This window comes from Pithys albifrons, chromosome 16, assembly GCF_047495875.1.
Source record: "Pithys albifrons albifrons isolate INPA30051 chromosome 16, PitAlb_v1, whole genome shotgun sequence".
Lineage (NCBI taxonomy): Eukaryota > Metazoa > Chordata > Aves > Passeriformes > Thamnophilidae > Pithys > Pithys albifrons.
Window position 1 is genome coordinate 2434206 of NC_092473.1, and position 19586 is coordinate 2453791.

The window sequence follows — 19586 nt, forward strand, 5'->3', positions numbered from 1 at the left end:
GCAGCAACACTGACAGCCGTGTCTCCTGTGCCTTGCAGAGTGTCCCAGGACATGAGAACAACAAGGACTCCCGGCTGCTCTGGATGGGCTCCAGCGATTGCCTCATCTCCGTCGGATTCAGCCAGGTACAGTCCTCTCTGGAAAGGTGGCTCCAGCACTACCAGGATGTCCCAGCCACACTCCCTACAGCTGCTGTGCTGTGGTCCCCAGCTGCTTTTTTGCTGTTCTAAAAGCATGAAAGCAGGAGGTCTCCTTGCAGGTGCCCTGGCCCTTGCTGGGAAGGCAGGAGGCTGGATGGCAAAGGCAGTGGCACGGTGGGGAGGGCTGGGCAGCCCCGGTGCCCACTGACACAGTGTCTGTGTCTCTGCAGATGCGTGAGCGGGATGTGAAGCTGTGGGACACGCGGCGATTCAGCGGAGCGACGCTCACCATGGCACTGGACACCTCACCTGGGTAGGGATGGGGACTCACTACAGGGCAGAAGGGCTGGTGGTGGGGACATCATGGTCAGGGACCCACAGGGAGCTCCGTGGTGGAGCAGGAGGTGGCAGAGAGCCCCTGGCACCAGCAGCACTTGGTCTGAATCTGGGAACAAGGCTGGAGACAGCGCAGCCACATCCCCATCACCATTTGGGTGGGATGGGAGGGTGGTGGCAGTGCTGGGGAGGGCACAGAGGTGCTCTCTGATGCTGTGGTGGGTGGTGGCACTGCTGGGGACAGTGTCTGAGGTGGCTGCTGGCTGAGTGAGCACGTGCTCTGGGACGGTACCACAACATGCTGCGGGAGTGAATCCCTTTGGCGCTGCTGGAGCACTGGAGCAGCTCGGCCCTGACCTCCTGCTCACAGTGGGGCTGTGGTGCTTTGTGCTGTGGTGCCATGGTGACTGCCCAGCCAGCCGTGGCCAGGCTGGTGCTCACCAAGCATGCCCTGGGGAAGTGGAAGAGGAGCTTTGGCAGCATAAGGGGTCAGCGCCTCTTGTCACGGCACGATGGAGCCGCCTCCTGTCTGCGGGGCACTGCCAAAGCAAGGAACATTCCAGTTACACCCGGCCTGGCCTCTCCCACGCTGCCCACAGAGCTGGCCTGGCATCACAACAGGAGGAGGAGGGGGCTGTGCCTTCATCCCACCCATGCAATTGGGGTTTGGGCCATGCCACTTGTTGGAATGTCTAGAGGCCACTGGCTCTTCCCAGTGCTGCTGGCAAAGCCTTGGTATGCCCAGAGCATCACTGGACACTGAGCTGGCTCTGTGGTAGGCCGGGTTGCCAGGGCAGGGTGGGTGATCAGCAGCTCCTGGGTGCCAATATGGGGCCCTTGGCAAGGGGCTGAGTGAGGCTTTGCAGCAGGGCCGGCCCTTGGCTGCCCTGCCAACATCCACTACACTGAGGTGTCAGCCCTGAGCTGGTGCTGGCAGTGCCGGGGGCAGACAGGAGGGGATCAGCTCAGTGGGGAGGTGCCAGCATGGTGGGGGCAAGCAGGGAGGCTGCTGGAGCATCCCTCACCCTCCTGTGAGCTCCAGGGGAGAGCAGCTCCCAGCAGTCCTGCCCCCAGCTCTGCCAGCACAACCAGCAAAGGCACCCACACAGTCCAGCCTCAGTGACCAGCCATTCTCAGTGTCCAGAGTGAACACTCCCACGAGAGGCCGGGACACACAGCAGGCTGCAAGGGGACTCTTTGGAATGGCCTGCTCAGAGAGGGGGTGGATTCCCAATCCCTGCAGGTTTTTAAACTGAGATTGGCCGTGGCACTGAGTGCCATGATCTGGTAAAGGGACTGGAGTTGGACCAAGGGTTGGACTTGATGATCTCAGAGGTCTTTTCCAACCTAATCGATCCTATCATTCTATGATTCTATTCCTTGGGGCCCACTATTGCTCTTTCTGCGGAACTCAGTGGGAATCTCCCGAATCCTTCTCGCCGGGCCGGGGTGAGGCAGCGCGGCTGGATGCGATGCAGGCTCCGGGCTGCGGCTGTGCTCGCCCCCCCGAGCAGGGCTGCAGTTATTTTGGCTGCCGAGTTTATCGGCGCAGGAATGCGGCTGGCGGGGCTGCCTGTGCGGCGTGCCGGGGCCCTGCCGGCCTGCGGCTGCGTGCTGGGGCCGCTCGAGAGGGGCTGGGGGCGAGGGGGGACTCTCCCGTGCCGGGGAGGTGCTTTTTTTAGGCAGCCGCGCCGGGGCCGCCGCGCTTCCAGCCCCAAGCGCTCCCGCCTGTAGATCTGGCAGAGATGACAAATGTGGAGGGGGATTTGGGCTGGCTCCCGGCGGAGGTGCCGAGCGGGGGCTGCGCTCTCCCTCTGGCAGAGCCGTGCTGAGCAGGGGAGCAACACTCGGGAGCTCTGGAGCTGTGGCTGGGACAGGTGGTGGCTGGTTTGGGGGTACCCCTGGAAGCAGTGCTCGGGGCAGCTCGGTGCTGGAGGAGCTGAGCCCCTCGGAGATGGCAGAGTAGCAGTGGGGCTGGGTGCCCGCTGTGGACCTCCGGCGTGGCCGTGGGTGCCCGGCGCGGGGCGTGGAGGCGCGTCCGTCAGCGCAGCAGGACTGGCCACGCCGTGAGCGAGGCTTGGGGAGCTGGGTGCAGCAGCAGCAGCTCGTTGAGGCTCTTTGAGGAAGCAATCAGTGGGCGGGCAGGAAGCTCATACCATTCATTACTGACGCCAGGCCGGCAGGAAGGGGAGCCCGCATCCCACCGCATCCCCACCGCGTCCCCACCGCGCCCGCCGAGCCGGCACCACATGTCCCTGTGGCACCCCAAAGCAGGGCCACGGCGTACCCCTGGGTGGGGGTGACCCTAGCACGCTCACCCCAATGCCCACAGCCTACAGGGTGACTCCACCCTGCCCAGCATCCATGGGGGAAGAGGGCAGAGAGTGGGGGAAACCGACCCCACGCACCCCCACATCAGCATGTGTCTTTTTTGGAGGGTCCCCCACCCCAAATCCTGAGCAGCTGTTTCTGACCACACAAAGCTCATTTTCAAAGCACCCCGACTGTGCCAGGGCCAATGCCTAGACCTCAGAGAAAGCAGGAGGCGGAAGGTGTGGGTGGGCTGGCCCCTCTCCGCGCCGTGGTCCTCAGTCTGCCGCCTCCGAGTACCTGCCGTTCCTTCGGCTCGGGTTTTGTCTCCCCACCGGCCCCCTTTAATTAGATCAAGGAGCAGCAGGGCAGGAGCCAGGAAGGGGCCTCAATAGGTTATTGTTGCCCTAAATTGTAACCAGCACCGGCGGGGTTGGGTTACCGGCTCCGACTCGGGGTCACCGACCAGACCCCTGTGCCGTGCGCCCGGCAGCCGGCGCAGCACTGCCCCGGGTGACAGTGCTGTCACCACGCTGGTGGCGGCAGAACAGCGGCTCCCTTGTGTCACTGCATCGTTTGGTGTCCCGAAAATATCCCCATGGAGGCTGGAGGTGCTGCAGCCGGCTCAGGGCTGTGGATGGATCAATAGAGATGAAATACCCGGGTCAGCAGAGGTGCCAGGGAGCCAAGTGGTGTGCACTGACACTGGGCATATCCCCACGGGGTAGAACAGCGCTGGAGAGGGATGGGCACAGCCATACCCCCACTGCTCTTCACGGTGCAAAGTCCAACAGAGCTGGGAAGTGCTGGAGTCAGGACCTGCCCACAGCAGGGTGCTGTGGCACAGCAGGATGTTTGCAGAGATTTGGGGTCTTTTTGTCCCACCCAAAGCTGAAGCAGGACATGGAAGGGCCGAGGCAGTTCTGTGGGGATGCTGCCCAGGGGTGCTCAGCCCCCAGAGCCCACCCACTGCCCCTGCCCCAGCCAAAGCCTGTGGCTGAGCCAGGTCCTGAGGGCTGGGCTTGCAGCCCCAGCATCTCTCAGCTCCAGCTCTTGTGTGTACCAGGGCACATGGCCCCACCAAGGCATGTCACCCCTGTCACCTCTTTCCAGGCACCAGCCATAGTGGGACCTCAATGGCCAGTCCTGCTCCCTTTTCGGTTGTGGTGGGTGCTTTGAGGGTCTCTGACAACACCCACACCAGCAGACAGGACAGGTCCCCACCCCTGACCCAGTCCCCGGGCAGATTCCACAGGTGCCTGGGCTGGCTGCTACTTGCCATCCATGGGGAAGGGGATATTCCTGCCCCTGCTTGGCTGTCAACCTCACATATGAGGAGGGGGAGAGGCCAGCCCATCCCACCAGGTGGAACCCCAGTGGGACCTGTCCCTGTGGGGCTCCTGGGCAGATACACAAAGGGCTTAAGGCAGGGGCAGCCACCCACCCCATCATCACCTGCCCTGTAATTCTACTGAGTAAAAATAGCCCAGTGCTGTGGATGGGAGCTGGGAGGGGATGGCGGCACCAAAATCACTCCCAGATGGGCCACGGCCCCTGTGGCCAGCCAGTGCTCCCTGGCCTCCCCAGCTTTCCAGGAAGCCAGCAGGACTTTTGCCTCCCCAAAGCTCTTCCTGGCAGCACTGAGGGCTGTGGGATGGGCACACGCCTGTCCTCACTCTGAGGAGTGGGCATGGGGACCCCTGGCACTGAGGCAGCATGGCCCCTCAGGCCTCTGCTCTGGCCATGGGACCTGGGGGACCAAGGGGACCTGGATTTGGTTTCCATGGGGCCAGGGGTGTGTTTTTTTGGAGACCTGAGCTCTCCAGGCTGGGGTGCAGGCAGGATTTGCCCCAGTGAGGCTGGAGGCTCCTCCCATCATCGTGGCTCCCCGCCGAGCCCCCCATCCTGCCGGTGGCTCTGGCCAGGGTTCTCACTTACCAGCCCTGCTGGATTGCTTAGCAAGAGGGAATTTTTTTTTGCTCATTTTAGGGGGTTTTGCAATCCTTCCCAGCGCTGATTCAGCTCGGAGGAATTAGCAGCGCCGCACAATGTGCCGCTCGGAGCTGCTCTTGGCGCACGATGGGGCTGGCAGTGGCCAGGGGGAATTTTGTGCTGGGATTCAGGAAGCCACAGGGGCTGGACAGTCCCATTTTGGGCACTGCTGCTCTGCTGCAGGGCCGCCCGGGTGCAGACATGGAAGTTGGGTGGGGCCAAGCCCTGCCACAGTGTCCCCATCACCTCTGTGCCAAGGCCAAGCCCTGCTGCCCCCTTTGTGCTGCTCCAACCCCCCAGCTGGCACCCTAAACCCCTTGGCTTGGGGCATCCCCATGGTGCTGCACCGGCCAAAGCTGAGCCCCCACCTCCCTCCTGCTGTGCTGGCATCTCCACCATAGATCCCGTCACTTTGGAGCTGCTGGAAACCTTCCTGGAATGATGGGACTTGCTGAGGGGTCATGAGGGTCCCCAGTACCCACTTGGCATGTGGGAGGCCCCCTGTAAACCTCCACCTAATTGCAAGTGGGGAAATTAGCTTTGTTAGGGGAAGGGCACATCAAGAAGGCAAAGGAGGGTGGAAGTGAGGGGCTGGGGGGCCCCTGTGAGGTCCCTGCAGACGGTGCTGGTGTGGGGACATGCCAGGGCTGGGCTGGGCTTGGGGGGCTGTGGTGGCAGCCGGCCGGGGGCACTTGGCGTGAGGCCGTGGCTCCGCCAGGGACTTTTCTTCTCTCCTCCTCGTGAGGCTGGAAAATATACAAAGCTCGCAGTGAAAATATTTACACAGCAGCAATTTTGGGAGGAATTTGGGATGTTAATTTGAAAAATCTGTGGGGAGAGGACCACAATGGGCCCTTTGAGCGGGCGAGCGTGGCCATCGCAGGGAGCCGCCCGCGCCGGCGAGGGGCCCCTCCTGCCGCTGCGCCGGCCCTAATGGGAGCCAGCCCTGCCGGAAGCCCACCTGGGAGCCGGGGGGCTGGTCCAGACGTCCCCTGCCGCCACCCTGCTCCCCTAATTACATCCAGAACCCCTCCCTGCCCGGGGTGAGTGGGACCGGGGGGCCGGCGGGGTCAGGGCCGTGTCCTGCGGCGGAGCGGCCAGTGCGGCGCAGCACGGCTGTGACCCTCACATTCAGCGCTGTGCTCGTTCTCTCCAAATCAAACATACCTCGGCGGGCAGGGCCCCAACCTGGAAAATTCCAGCCCGAAAGATAAAGGATTGGAAAACGATTAAAACCAGAGGGTTGGAGCAGAAACCACTTGGCAGCAGGAACCTGCCGAGCGCCGGCTCCCAGCCCTCCCCATCGGGGCCAGCGCATGAACCCAGCGCTTCCCGGGGCTGGGCAGTGGGGGCTCTGGTGGCAGCCCCCGAGCTGGGGGGCACTGCAGGCTGACACTTGTCATGGGTGCTCTGGGGGTCCCGGTGCAGGCGGGGCTGACGTCAGGAGGTTGGGCTGGGCTGTTTGTCCCGCAGCTGGCCCCAGAGCCATCTGGCAGGCGGGAAGGGATGAAGTAAGGCTGGATGATGCACAGGGCAGGGGCCGATTTGAACCCCATGGCCTCTGTTTTGGGAACACCTCCTCAGGACCTGTAGTGGGGTACAGTGCCCTGGGGTTAAAAATGCCCAGAGTAGCAAAAACTCCCCCCTCCATCACCGTGACTCATCCCAGAGCTTGCCAACAACAACGGGAGGACGCAGCTGACCTTCCCACTCCTCTGTAGGGGACACACCGCAATGCCCACACCCCTGCCCACACCCCTGCCAGGATGCTCAGGGCTGCACAGAGCTTTTTGTTGTTGTCATTTTAATTGTTTTGGAGATTTTTTTACAAAAAGACACCCTTCTAGTCTGTCTTAAAAAAGGGATGTACACAAACCTGTACTAAAAAAATCGAGTTTTCCCAGAAGAAATGGGAAATAACAGTGTATAAATATTCTCTCTGAGTTCTTAAAGCTTCAATTCCCGGTTTGCCTTCTTGGCACTTCCTTTGGCCCCGGGGATCCCGAGGGTCCCAGCACCTCGGCAGGGCCGTATTGCTCACATCAACTTCCAGGGAGTCGAGAGTCACGGGCTGTGCTCTGCCAAAGGACCCTTGTTACCAGCACATGGGCATCCCTCAGCCGAGTCACCTTCACTGTAAGAGGCAGCTTTCTCTTTAGCAGTAGCTAAAATAAAGCCCCCCCCCCAAGCCCCCAAATTGAAACCACCTCTCCCTTCTGCTACCCACGTTCTACGTGGAGTCACAGAAATCAAGGCACCGAGTGGTAAAATTTGTGTCTCCTCCCGAAGCGTGGCAGCCTCTCGGAAATTGCACGTTGTAGGTTTCGGCTTTTTCTGCCTCAATTCAGTCAGCTCCTTGGCAATCTGTATCCCAGAGGGACATGGCCAGGTGCTGCAGCTGGAGCTCAGCCCTCCTGTGTCCAGGGCTCAGAAGTAGGAGGGTTTGAGCCCCGGGGTGTTGTTGTTGCTGGGGTAGTGTGACTGCATGAGCGGCACCTCGCACTCAGAGCTGCCGGAGAGCATCGCCGCCTCTGGCACCTTGCAGCCATGGCTGCTCAAATCCCCATTTTCCAAGCAGGCTTTCACACCTTCCAGCTCCAGCGGGCTGGCATCCACCCCAGTGCTGCCGGCATGCGCCTTGGCCCGGTGGTGCCGGCAGTAGTACATGGTGGCAGTGACCACCACCACCAGCAGTAGTGCGGTGGCCACCACAGGGACAAGGATCAGGGCGAGGTTGGGGTCCTGGCCCTGGGTGACAGGGGAATGCTGCTGCAGGCTGAGGGGCAAGGTCTGTGCTTCAGCACAGTGCTCCTCCTTGGGGACCTCTCCCAGGGCCCCGATGCAGACGCGGTAGGTGCAGTTGGGTTTCAGCGCCCGCACGGTGTACTCGGAGAGCGAAGCCGGCAAGCGCAGCATCACTGGCCGCTTGTCCGGCCCCGACAGGTTCCGGTAGCTCAGGCGGATGCCCTTCAGCTGCGCCTTGGACTGGACGTAGCTGTGCAGGTCCACCTTGAGGGAGGTGCTGCCCACCTGTGTGATGCTGACCTGCCGGCCAGGTGGTGGGGCCGGTGTGCCCGGGGCTGGCGTTGTCCCCCTCACCTCCACCTCACAGTAAGCCCCAGCAAAGCCTGCAGGGCACAGGCACTCCAGGAGGTTCTGTGCCCCCAGGTGGCAGGTGCCACCATTCAGGCACGTGCGAGGGGGGCAGATGGGTGGCAGGGAGCTGGTGGGGGCCAGGGTGCCGCTGAAGGGCACTGGTGTGGAGCTGTCTTGGGGGTCCCTGGCCCCCAGGGTGGGCGCAGCGGTGCTGGGGGGCGGTGGTGGATGGTGGGTGGTGGGCAGCAGTGCGGTCGGCAGCAGCGTGGTGGTGCGGGGGGTGGTGGGCGTCGGGGTGGTGGTGGGGCAGCCAAAGTCAGAGTACTGCAGGTGGTGGAGGAGCTTGCCAGAGTTTTTTGGGGGGAAGTGGCAGCGCGTCTCCTCGGGGCGCCGCAGCACCACACCGCTGGTGTTCACCCACTGCACCAGCCAGCTCATCTGGCAGATGCAGTTGAAGGGGTTGCCAGCAGCCGTCACAGCTCGCAGCCTTGGGAAGAAGCTGGAGAAATCCCGAGGGATGGTGTTGATGTTGAGGTTGCTGATGTCCAGCTCCTGGAGGTTGTGAAGGCTCTGGAAGTTCTCAGCTGGCAGCTGGGAGATGCGGGCATTGCCGGCCAGGCTGAGCCTGGTGAGGCTGCCCAGCCGCCGCAGAACCGCCGGCACACGCTCCAGCAGGTTGTCAGAGACATCCAGCTCATGGAGGTTGTTCTGGACCTGGAAAAGCTCCTCGTCTAAGCTCGTCACACCCAGCCCTGCGATCTTCAGGGACTCAATGTTGACGGCATGGAAGGCCCCTGGTGCAATGGTGGGGATCTTGTTCCAGCTGATGTCCAATAGCAGGAGGTTGGGCAGGTCGAGTGGGGGCACAGCCCTGAGCTGGTTGTTCTGTAGCTTCAGCTCCAGCAGATTCTCCAGCGTGTCGAAGGCAGTAGGATGGATGTGCTGGATCCTGTTCCTCTGCAGGTAGAGCCGCTCCAGCAGCCGCAGCCCATGGAAGGTCTCATTGGTGATCTCCTGCAGCTGGTTAGAGGACAGGTCCAAGTTGACAAGCTCAGTCAGGGGCTGGAAGATGTTTCTCTGGATGCTGGTGATCTTGTTTTGTGAGAGGTCCAGGAGCTGGAGAGCAGGCAGGCCTGCAAAGCTGTCCTCACCCAGCGTCGTGATGCCGTTCTCGAAGACGTAGAGGGAGAGGGTGTTGGGGGGCAGCCCTCGGGGCACCGTCTGGCTCCGCCTGGCCGCGCACAGGATGGTCTTGGGGTCTTGGCACTGGCATCCTGCGGGACACGCCCTGGCCAGCTCCCCACGGGCCAAGAGGAGCAGCGTGCAAAGGATCAGCTGGTTCATGGTGTCAGCTCTGGCAGAAAGAAACACGGCCAGGGTTAGGGGCCAGGCCCTGCTGAGGGATACCCAGGGCTGGCAGGGCTGTGGGCACCTCTGAACCCCACCCTGCCTCCTAGAACAGAGCTGGGGAGCGTGAAGCAGCACATGGGCTGCCCACCCTGGTTCCATGTTCTCCTCCTCCCCAGACCTCCAGGATTTCGGGTTGTGGTACCTTTGTGCACACCAGGCTCTACTGCAAGACACATTCCACTGGTACTGGGGCTGTCTCCAGTGGCACACCAAGACCCCCACCCCCAGTAAGCACAAGGGCCTCAACCTCCTCCACTGCTCGGCAGGGTGCAAATCAAACACGGGGGATATGGAGAATCCGAGCACCGGCAAGGGGTGGGAGCCTGGCTGTCCTTCCCTCCTTTCCTGCACTGAGCTTCGCTTAACCCTTTGCTTGTGCCATCCCAGCAGCTGCACCCACAGGGGCTGCTCCTGTGCAGATCACCAGTGGCAGCAATCTCTCCTGGGGACAAGGATTCCCAGGGGTGGCCCAGGCTGTGGGCACAGGCTGTGGGGCTGGAGGAGCCGTTTGTGTCCTTTCACAGTCCAGGGGCTCATACTCACCCCCAGCAAGCCCCCAGCCCCAGGGGTCACCTTGCTGTTCCCCTGCCTGCTGCACTCCAGGGACTCAGCACAGCACCATGGGCTGTGTCTTTTTCCCTTGGGGATTGGGGACAGCAGGGATGGAGGGGAAGGTGCTCTGGGATGAGCAAGGCTGTAACCACCCCTGCCCCAGCCTGGCTGATGTTGCAGCTGCTGGCTGTACCACACAGAGCTGGTTCCTCTCTCAGACCCTTTCAACACTTTTAATGATACCAGGCTGTGCCAGGGACCCACTGCCTTCTGCCACCCCATCTCAAGGGTACAGGGAGGTGCCAGAGGGAGGTCCCCAAGCAGGGAAGAGGTGAACCTTTCTCCAGCACTGCCCCACCTCCTCCCTGCTCAGAGCTGTCAGCACTCCAGGCAGACGACCCCCTGCAGCTCAGAAGGGGCCCCTGCCATGTGTGGGGGGCTGCTGGGTCACACAGCAGCACGTGCCGCCCGCCCCAGCCCCGTCGGCACTGCAGGGACACCAGATCCTGCGCCAGGAGGGTCTGGACCTGTGCTGTGTCCCCCTGTCTCCCTGCCAGGGTGTCAGTCAGGGTTAACACGGTGGCTGGCTCTGTCCTCACCTCTTCCCGAGCAGGCTCCCCCCAGGGTGGGGTGCACCCGAGGGTGGGGTGCGCCCACGGCTGGGCAGGGTCACCACAACTGCCTGAGTCACTTGGCTTGACCGGTGCTGCCCTGATATGACCTGTGCCGTCAGTCCCTAATGCTGGGGAGGAGCTGTGCTGCATCCCGGGGGTCACTGACACCCAGGGGGTCACCATCACAGCATCCCCTTCCTGGCACCCCCAGCTCAGTCCCCTTGCTTGCTCCTGTGTCCCCCCACACCTCCACATCATGGCCAGGCTTGCCAGTGTCCAACACAAGGACGACAAGGACTGAGTAGAGACAAAACCACATCATGGAGACCTTGTGAAGTGCTTTTTGAGGCTGGGGGCAGACCTGGCACCCCTCGAGGTGGCTCCAGCAGCTGGAGCATGCTGGCTGGCAAGACAGCCCATGGCATGGGGTGCTGGCATGCCAGCAGTGCCACCACTGTGCCACGCTGCCTGGGTGGGCAGCACCGGAGTGGGGCCAGGCCTGCAGGATGCTGGCGAGGCCGAAGCCGGAGCTGGTTTTGCAATGCCAGGGTCGGGTTTCACTGACGTGTCCCGTGCTGCAACCAGCTGCTGACTCCAAGTCTCTCGTCCCTTTAATTATGCTGGCATTTCCTCCCCGCCTGCCAGGCTCCCAGCTCCGGGCAGGTTCGGCCAGCCCGGCCACGGCCACACATCCGTGCCTTGCCACGAGCGCCGGGCAGGCTGGCACGGCCGCTCTGTGCCACCGCCCTCTCGGCATCGCCTGCTCCGCCGCACACGCCGGCATCCTCCCCGCACGCCGCCTCCACGGCACAACGCTGTTTCAAGGCAGCCGGGGGTTAACCCCGCCCAGGGCACCCCTCAGAAATGAGGGGCAGGGAAACAGCCTCCCCAGGTCCTGGCAGGGTCCCCAAGCAGGGAGAGGGGCCCCGGTTCTGCTGGAGGTGTTGGGGCCGCCCTGCCCTCGGCCTGCTGCTGCCTTGGCTGGGCTCTCCCGCGCCTGCACCGCAGATATTTGCCGAATTATTCATATTTTCCGGCTGCGGGGAGGATCTGGGCTCAGATTCCCCCAGTCCCAGCTCAGCCTTTCCCTGCCAGCCTGCTGGGGTGGGAGTGCCGTGTTCCCCTTCCCGGTCTGCAGCCCCCCAGGCTGGGCAATCCCACTCCTGCCCCACTTTGCATCTGCCACGTGTTTTAACAACAAGGATGATGCTCTCCCCATGCTGCAGGGTGACACCTGTGCAGCACAGGCTGGAGGAGCCCTGCTGGGGGTTCCTGCCCGTCCCTGCTGCTTGGGGACATCAGGGAACCAGGCAGAGCCGGGATGTCCCTTCCCACACCGGCAAGTGGGGCCCAAGGCCGAACAAAGCCACCGTTGTTGCCTGGCCGGTGGGCTGTCACCTTGGCTGGTGGGACCAGAGCAGGAAGGACACAGGCCTTGCTCAAAGCTGGGCCCTAAACTCTGTCTCTGTCACTGCAGGGAGGGACATGGTGCCTTTGCCAGGCAGGATGCAGAGCTGCTCCCCTCCCTTACACCCCCCAAAACAAGCTGATGTCAGCATGTGCCCCCTCCCAAGAGCCAGCTGGGGGGGATGCAGGACCAAGCCCTTAAACCTCTTCCCCTTCAACCCACCCTGCGACGCCTCAGCTCCCACCTCCTCCCGCTCCCCTCCCTATTTAATTAAAGTTTCCACAGCAGCCCCGCAGGAATGCAGGCCTGGTTATTGCATTCCCGGGAGCGCTCGGCAGCCCCTCCGTCCCGCTCCTGCCCCTTTGACCCGGCCGCGCTCCCCATCTCAGGTGCTGGCAAGGAGAAAAACCAGCAGAGCCACTTCACCAGCAGCCAAAGCGCCTCGGGAGGAGCTGGAACGCCGGCGGAGGGTGGGAGGAGGCCGGCAATGGTGCCACGCGTGGCCCGGGCGGCACGGGCAGATTCCTCTGGGGTGACTGGGGTGGCCGCGGCTGTCCCCGAGCGCTTCCTTGTGCCGTGCCGTGCCGGCAGAGCCAGCCAGGCAGGCAGCGCTTGCGTCAGGGCCACCCGGCGAGGCCGGCTGGCCTTGGCGTGGCGCGGGGGAAAACAGTAATTAGTGTCATCCCTGACAGCGGCACTGCCCGCGCCGTGTGGGCAGCGACACGGCTGGGTCAGGGCAGCCTGGCCACCCCGGTCCCAGCAGGACCTGTCGGCCAGGACATGTTGGCAAGAGTGGGTATATGAAGTGACATGACTGGGTAGGGTTTGGTTGGGAAGAGGAGTCTTGAAAGTGGAGCATCTCTGCTGGGATACATTGGCTCCTGCAGCAACTGCCAGCCTGGGAGGGAGCCAGGTGTGGAAAGGAACATTTACCCCGTAGTGGCCCAAAGTGACACCCAAAGAAGGTGACAGGGGCCAGCACCATCCAATTGCATGCCAAGTGCCAACGAGGCACGCAGGGAGCTGGCGGCAGGAGTGGTGGGGTATCCCGGGCAGCCAGGCTGGCTGGTGGCCCTGCTGGCACCCGTCCCCCTGCGCCAGCCAGAGGGAAACCCTTGCCGGCACCGCCTGGGGACCCACTCGGCCCCACAGCGGGTCAGTGGCCCAGGACAGCAGCCCCTGAGGACAGGCAGGACAAGGCCAGCCAAACCCTACCCCAGCTGAGCCCTCTGCCGAGGAGGGTGGTGGTGGACACGGCTGTCAGCAGCTCCCACTCTGCCTGACCCCAGTGGAAGAGCCCTGCTGCCACGTCTGCCAGGACAGCATGAGCATGGGATGGGCCCAGGACGCCAGTCCCATGTGGGTCCTGGACCTCTTCTGCTGGCAGGATGGGTCACTGCCACCCAGCCATGCTGGATGAAGATGTGCTCCACACTGGCCCCAGACACATCTCACCCTTTGCCCTCAGCGCCAGGCCAAAATCCCTGAGCCAGATCTCAGCACATCCCATGGCAGGTTAGGCACGGGCAGGGACAGGGGATCAGGGGCCCTGACAGCACCCTCGTCCCAGCCCAGCACAGTGCCATCCCCTCAGCTCAGCCGAGGTCCTGCCACCAGCCCCGCCGGGGGCCAGCCGGGTGCCCCTGGCTCAGGAGGCCTCGCAGGGAGCACAGCACACCGACCCCCATCCGAGGCCCGGAGGAGGCGCTGACCCTGGGTGTCCTACCATCGGCCGAGGCCCGGGTGACACCCTGTCACCGTGGGTGCCCGGCCCCCTCCGACTGCCCCACGGCCCGGCCAAGGCCCACCAGGGCACCCCGGGTCCCGCCGCCCCCTGAGCCCCCGGGTGCCCGGCAGAGCCGCCTACCGCCCGTGGGCCGCCGCCCCACGAGCTCCGGTGCCTGTGTGGAGAGTTGGGCGGTACCGCGGCCGCGGGACTCACCGTGGCGGGCGGTGCGGGCCGTCGGGGCGGGCGGTCAGTCCATGGCGGGAGCGGAGCGGCGGCTGGGCAGACACTCCCCTCTCTGGCGGCGCCGGGCGCGGGGGGCGGCATTTAAACCGCGGGGGCGGGGCCTGCCCTCCCGCCGGCCGCCCATTGGCTGGGGGCACGGCGGGGGAGGGGTGGGGCACGGCGGCCACGGAGGCTCCGCCCCCCGCGCACGTGGGGCCCGACGGGGCGGGACGGCGGGGACATCCCGGGACCCTCTGGGATCTCTGGGACCCTCCGGGCCCCCACAGGACCCTCTGGGACCCCGGGGACCACCGGGACCCTCTGGGATCTCTGGGACCCCCCGGGTCTCCACAGGACCCTCTGGGATCTCTGGGACCCCCCAGGACCCTCTGGGATCCCCCGGGACCGCTGGGACCATCGGGCCGCCGTTGGACCCTCTGGGACCCCCCGGGACCGCTGGGACCACCGGGATCCCCCGGCACTCCCAGGGACCTCTGGGACCCCCGGGACCACCACCGGTACCGCTGGAACTACCGGGACCCTCTGGAACCACCGGGACTCTCTGGGATCTCTGGGACCCCCTGGGACTGTTGGGGCCCCCTAGGACCCTCTGGGATCTCCCGGGACTGCTGGGACCCCCCGGGACCCTCTGGGACCACCGGGACACCCCAGAACGCTCTGGGATCTCTGAGACCCCCCGGGACCTCTGGGATCTCTGAGATCCCGGAGCCACAGGGAACCCCTGGGACCCTCAGGACCTCTAGGACCCTGGAGTCACACCGATCCCCGGGACCTTTGAGACCCCCGAGGCACAGGGACCTCTGGGACTTCTAAGACCCCAGTGCCACAGGGACCCCTGGGACCCTCAGGACTTCTGGGACCCCAGAGTCACGCCGATCCCTGACACCCCCAGGACCTCTGGGACCCCAGAGTCCCTGTTACCTCTGAGACCTTTGGGATCTCGGAGTCACTGGGACCTCCCGGGACATTGAATCACAGGGACCCCCATGACACCCAGGATATCTGGGATTCACAGTCACAGGCACGCCTGGGGACTCCATGGGACCTCTGGGATCACAGGACTCCCCAGAGTGACAAGAACTTCAGGGACCCCCCAGGACCTTCCAGAGTCACAGGGACCTTGGGATCCCAGGAGCTCCCAGAGTCACAGAGACCCCAGGGCTCCCCAGAGTCACAGGAACACTCAGAATCCTCAGGGACTATATGAGACCTTGTCTTGGTTTGAGGGGAAAAACCAAAATGTTTACCCACAAGCGGGGGAGGGGACCTCCTCCTCCACAATAATCACGCCACTCTTTATCAAATTTAAGAGAAGGAATTTTAATACAAGAAGGATAACTGTCCCTAACTGCTATAAATATATATATATATATATCTAGGTATAGCTATAACTATAAACAGACCAGAGCAAACCACTTCCCCAACATCACAGATAAAAAACAAACAAAACAACAACCCCCACAACAACAAGTTTCCTTCGGGAGAAGAGTTACACTTACGGCAGTATCAGTGTCACAGCCCGGCTGGCAGCAGGGTGAGTTCCCAGATGAACTCTGTGTCTCTTGTCCCAAATGAAGAAAAGGAAGCTGAAAGTGGGGAACCGCCGCGTGTCCTGGAAAGCAGCTGCAAACTTCCCTCTCCCGGGTCGCTGCCGCCGCCGGGGCGGGCCGTGACGGTGCAGGCGGTGGTGAGAGCAGAGCAGAGGCCGGGACCCCAGATGCAGGAACCAGGAGAACCACCGTGGCGAGGAGAAAAGCAGCGGCTCAGCCAGAAGCCCCAGCAGTAGCCAGCAACAGGAGCAGGAGGAAAAAAAAACCAAACAGGTTCCCTCCTGGGCAGCACACACCCCGCTCCTGAGTTCAGCCGAGCTAAGAATGGAAAAATGTCCCCAAAACCAAAAGAGACAACCTGCCCCCACCTAAGCCATCAGCAGTAACTACTTCTTTTTGTTAACTGCTGGCATGGGCAGTTAGTGGCAGGGGAGAGAATTTACATAATAATCCCAAACTACAACACTCCTGGGCCTACAGTCACAAGAATCCCCAGGACCTCTGGGAGCTCCCAGACTGTCAAAACCCTCCAGAGCGATCAGCAGTAACTACTTCTTTTTGTTAACTGCTGGCATGGGCAGTTAGTGGCAGGGGAGAGAATTTACATAATAATCCCAAACTACGACAGACCTCCTGGGCCTACAGTCACAAGAATCCCCAGGACCTCTGGGAGCTCCCAGACTGTCAAAACCCTCCAGAGCCCCGCTGGGACCCCAGCAGCCCGGTGTGTACACATGCAGGTACAGGGGGTAGGTGCAGGTGTGGTTATCTCCCTCATATCCGCAGCACCCACAGGACTCCTGGCACCACTGGTAACACCAGAGGCTGAGCATCCTTGGCATCCTCAGGGATCCTGATATCCAGTGTGGCCAGGGTAACCAGAGCTCCAGTGCCCTGGGATCCTGGCCCCTCCATGCCCCTGGCATCCACGAGCCCTACCACTGTCTTCTGGGGGGCAGCGGGGCAGTGGGTGCCCCTCACGGGGCTGCCCCCGTGCCCTGGTGGTGTCAGAGCTGTGCCCAGTGCTGCAGAACAACACTCCCTATTTGTCTGGCTGAGCTGGGAGAACCAGGCACCCAGGGTGCCCTTGTCCCAACCCTGTGCCCCTGTGGTGGTGGCAGTGCTGGTGACAGTGGTGACAGCAGGGCAGGGGACCCTGGTGCCTGCCATGGGCATCCCATCAGCGTTTGCTTGGGTTGTGCCAGCAGTTCTGGGGCAGGACAGTGCCTATCCTTCATGGCACGGGATGGCATGGAACACCTCCCCACCCTTGGCACAGCCACAGAAATGTCAAACAAAAGTAATAGATTGTCCCTTTGTCCTCTGCAGCTCTCCCTTCTCCACCCCTGACGAGGGAAGGCACAGAGGTGGCTCCGTGCTCCTGCCACCACTGTCCCCTCAGACCACTGAGTATTCCCTGTCACAGACCCCTCTGGTGCCCTCCTGCCACGAAGTGTCCCCCCAGCCGTGGTCCCCTGTGGCCATGGAGCGTGTCCTGACCACCAGACCCTCTATCACCCCCAGTCATGGTGCCCCCAGTGGCAGAGCGACCCTGACTGCGGGCTGGCACAGGGAGCAGGGACACGCTCCAGCAGGCACAACCCAACCATGGGGCACTCCCGGGGATGCCAACACCACAGGTGCCGGGTGTGCCACACGCCCACCCGAACTGGCCAAGCCGGCCCGGCGGGCCCTGGGGCTTCCCTGCAGGTGCCGGTGGCTTCCCTGAGTGAGGCAGGTGCCACGTTCGGGCACCGGGAGCAGGGCTGGGAGTGGGATGCCCCACGGTTGGGCAGCAGGCACTGAGCACCTGGGGCTGGGAGCAGCTGGCAGTGCCATCCCACTGCCAACGTGTGAGACAGTGAGAGTCGAGCTGAGGACCAGCCCAGCACCCCAAAGGCATGCTCCAGCACCAATGCTGCCCTCCCACTGCTGGCAGGGCCTGATTATGCCCTGCACTTCCCCAGCACAGGGTCTGGGTGTGCATCAGCCAAGGAAGATGCCGCACTGCCATCAGGGTGCTGCACTGAGGGGTGCCCCCAGCTCAGCACCCCCCTTCCCTTGCAGGGTGACAATCCCGCTGTATGACACCGACACAGGGCTGCTGGTGTTGGCAGGGAAGGTGAGGTCCCACCCTGCAGGGTGCAGCAGGGTACAGGAGGATGCAGGGGAGGGGAGTGAGGTGCATGTGGGTGCAGTGGGGAGCAGAGGGGTGGATGTGTGTGCAGTGGGGTAGAGAAGCAAGCAGGGGTTGCAATGGGGTGTAGAAGGCTGCAAAGGAGTGCAGGAGTTGCAGCACGGTGTGTGTGGGTGCAGCAGGTACAGGAGGGCACAGAAGGGTGCAGGGGAAAGTGCAGTGGGGTTCAGGGATTGCAGCAAGGTGGCATGTGGGTGCAGGGGGGCACAGGAGGGTGCATGTGGGTGCAGGGGGGCACAAGAGGGTGCATGTGGGTGCAGGGGGCACAAGAGGGTGCATGTGGGTGCAGGGGGGCACAAGAGGGTGCATGTGGGTGCAGGGGGGCACAGGAGGGTGCATGTGGGTGCAATGGGGTGCTTCCTACAGCCCCACTTATTCCCTGTCCACTCTACCTCTCTTCCAGGGAGAAAACCTCCTCTACTGCTTTGAAGTGGTCCCCACACAGCCAGCTCTCACCCAGGGTAAGCAGGTCCCATCCCACCCTGGGGTCCTGGCAGCTCTAGGGGGCCCACCCCTGCCTGCACTGCCCACTTCATGTCCATTTCCCCCCCCCCACCTAGTGAGCCAGTGCCGGACAGAGGGCAGCACGCGGGGCCTGGCGGCCGTGCCACGCCTGGCCCTGGATGTCATGGCCTGCGAGGTGCTCCGTGTCCTGCAGCTCACTGACACCGCCCTCGTTCCTGTCAGCTACCTGGTGCCACGCAAGGTGAGGGGTGCTGCTGGTGGCACTGTGTCATGGGAGCCTGGTGTCATCTCACAGTGACACCTTGCCAACACTGGGTGATGAAAGGCAGCCAAGTGCAGTGGGACACCAATCCCCAGCCTGGGGAGGAAACAAGAGGTCAAACCTATGAGCTGACAGTGGGTCATGGAATCTGGGTTTGCAGGGTGCTGGATTTGGGAAGCCAGTTGCTGTGAGCAGGACTGGGGTGCTGGAGAGTGGATGCTGATAGCTGGGTGCCACCTGCTGGGTGCTGTCGTGCAGTAGGTTCTGGGTGCTTAAAGCAGATGAAACTTTGGGTGCTGGGTAGTGGTCTGGCTGCTGGAGGTGTCTGGGGGTGTCCAGGAGCACCCTGGCTGCAGCAGGATGGAAGCTGTGGGGCTTCGGAAACACCCACCTGGCCCTGGCTCTTCTCCCACAGTCTGTCCAAGACTTCCATGAGGATCTGTTCCCTGACTGCACTGGGACCCTGCCAGCCACCAATGCCCCAGCCTGGTGGGCAGGGGACAGCCAGCAGGTCAGTGTCACCCAGGGGTGTGCCCTTGCTGGTGGCATTGCCACTACCCCATGCCCACCACTGTGCCTGGTGCAGGTGGGGAGGGTGAGCCTGCACCCTGCACGGAGATCCACAGAGACCTTCACCTCCCCTGTCATCGCCTCCACCTGCCACACCGACACCACCACCGGCCACACCGACACCGACACCGGCCACACTGACGCCGACCGGAGCGTGAGCATGGGGGGCTGGGAATGTGCTTTCGATGCCGAGGGGGTGGGGTCCCTGCTGCCTGCATCCCACAGGGAAAGGCTGGGGTACCAGCACCCCCTGCCCACCCGCTCTCTCTCCTGTAGGAGGCCAGTGGCTACTCCTCGCCGTCCTCGCTGGCCTCGCCAGGCAGCGCAACCACCTCACTCTCAGCCAGCACCGGCCCCTCCAGCGGCTTCGCCAGCAGCCCCAGCCAGAAGTCCCTGCAGAGCATTTTGGGTGAGCAGGTGACAGGGTGAGCTCAGGGTCCCCCACTGAGCAGGGATTCGGGGCACTCACCCATCCCTCGCCTGCTCCAGGGCCAAGCTCCCGCTTCCGGCACGCGCAGGGCCGGGTGCTGCACCGCGACTTCCACCTCACCAACCTGCGGGGGCTCAGCATCACCACGCCAGGCGAGAGCGACGGCTTCTGTGCCAACCACCAGCGTGTTGCCCTGCCCCTGATCTCCGCGGGGGGCCAGATCGCTGTCCTGGAGGTACCCCAGAGCAGCTGGAGGCTGGCATGGTGCTGTGAGTGCCATGC

At 63.1% G+C, this 19586-nt stretch overlaps 2 protein-coding genes across 2 annotated transcripts in view; one reads left to right on the top strand and one right to left on the bottom strand.

The window, feature by feature from the left end:
- CORO7 (coronin 7) overlaps positions 1 to 19586 on the top strand; it is a 38183-nt gene that overhangs the window by 16260 nt on the left and 2337 nt on the right. The window contains exons 8-16 of the mRNA XM_071571242.1: positions 39 to 125; positions 371 to 453; positions 17448 to 17502; positions 17981 to 18038; positions 18138 to 18283; positions 18720 to 18815; positions 18891 to 19028; positions 19151 to 19283; positions 19364 to 19539. Of these exons, the coding sequence (XP_071427343.1) occupies positions 39 to 125; positions 371 to 453; positions 17448 to 17502; positions 17981 to 18038; positions 18138 to 18283; positions 18720 to 18815; positions 18891 to 19028; positions 19151 to 19283; positions 19364 to 19539 (972 nt within the window). The remainder of the gene's footprint in view (positions 1 to 38; positions 126 to 370; positions 454 to 17447; positions 17503 to 17980; positions 18039 to 18137; positions 18284 to 18719; positions 18816 to 18890; positions 19029 to 19150; positions 19284 to 19363; positions 19540 to 19586) is intronic.
- On the bottom strand, positions 6572 to 13911 carry VASN (vasorin). Its single transcript, XM_071571243.1, is given in 3 exon segments — positions 6572 to 9228; positions 13801 to 13821; positions 13823 to 13911. Coding segments are annotated over 3 exon segments (2133 nt in total). The 3' UTR covers positions 6572 to 7205.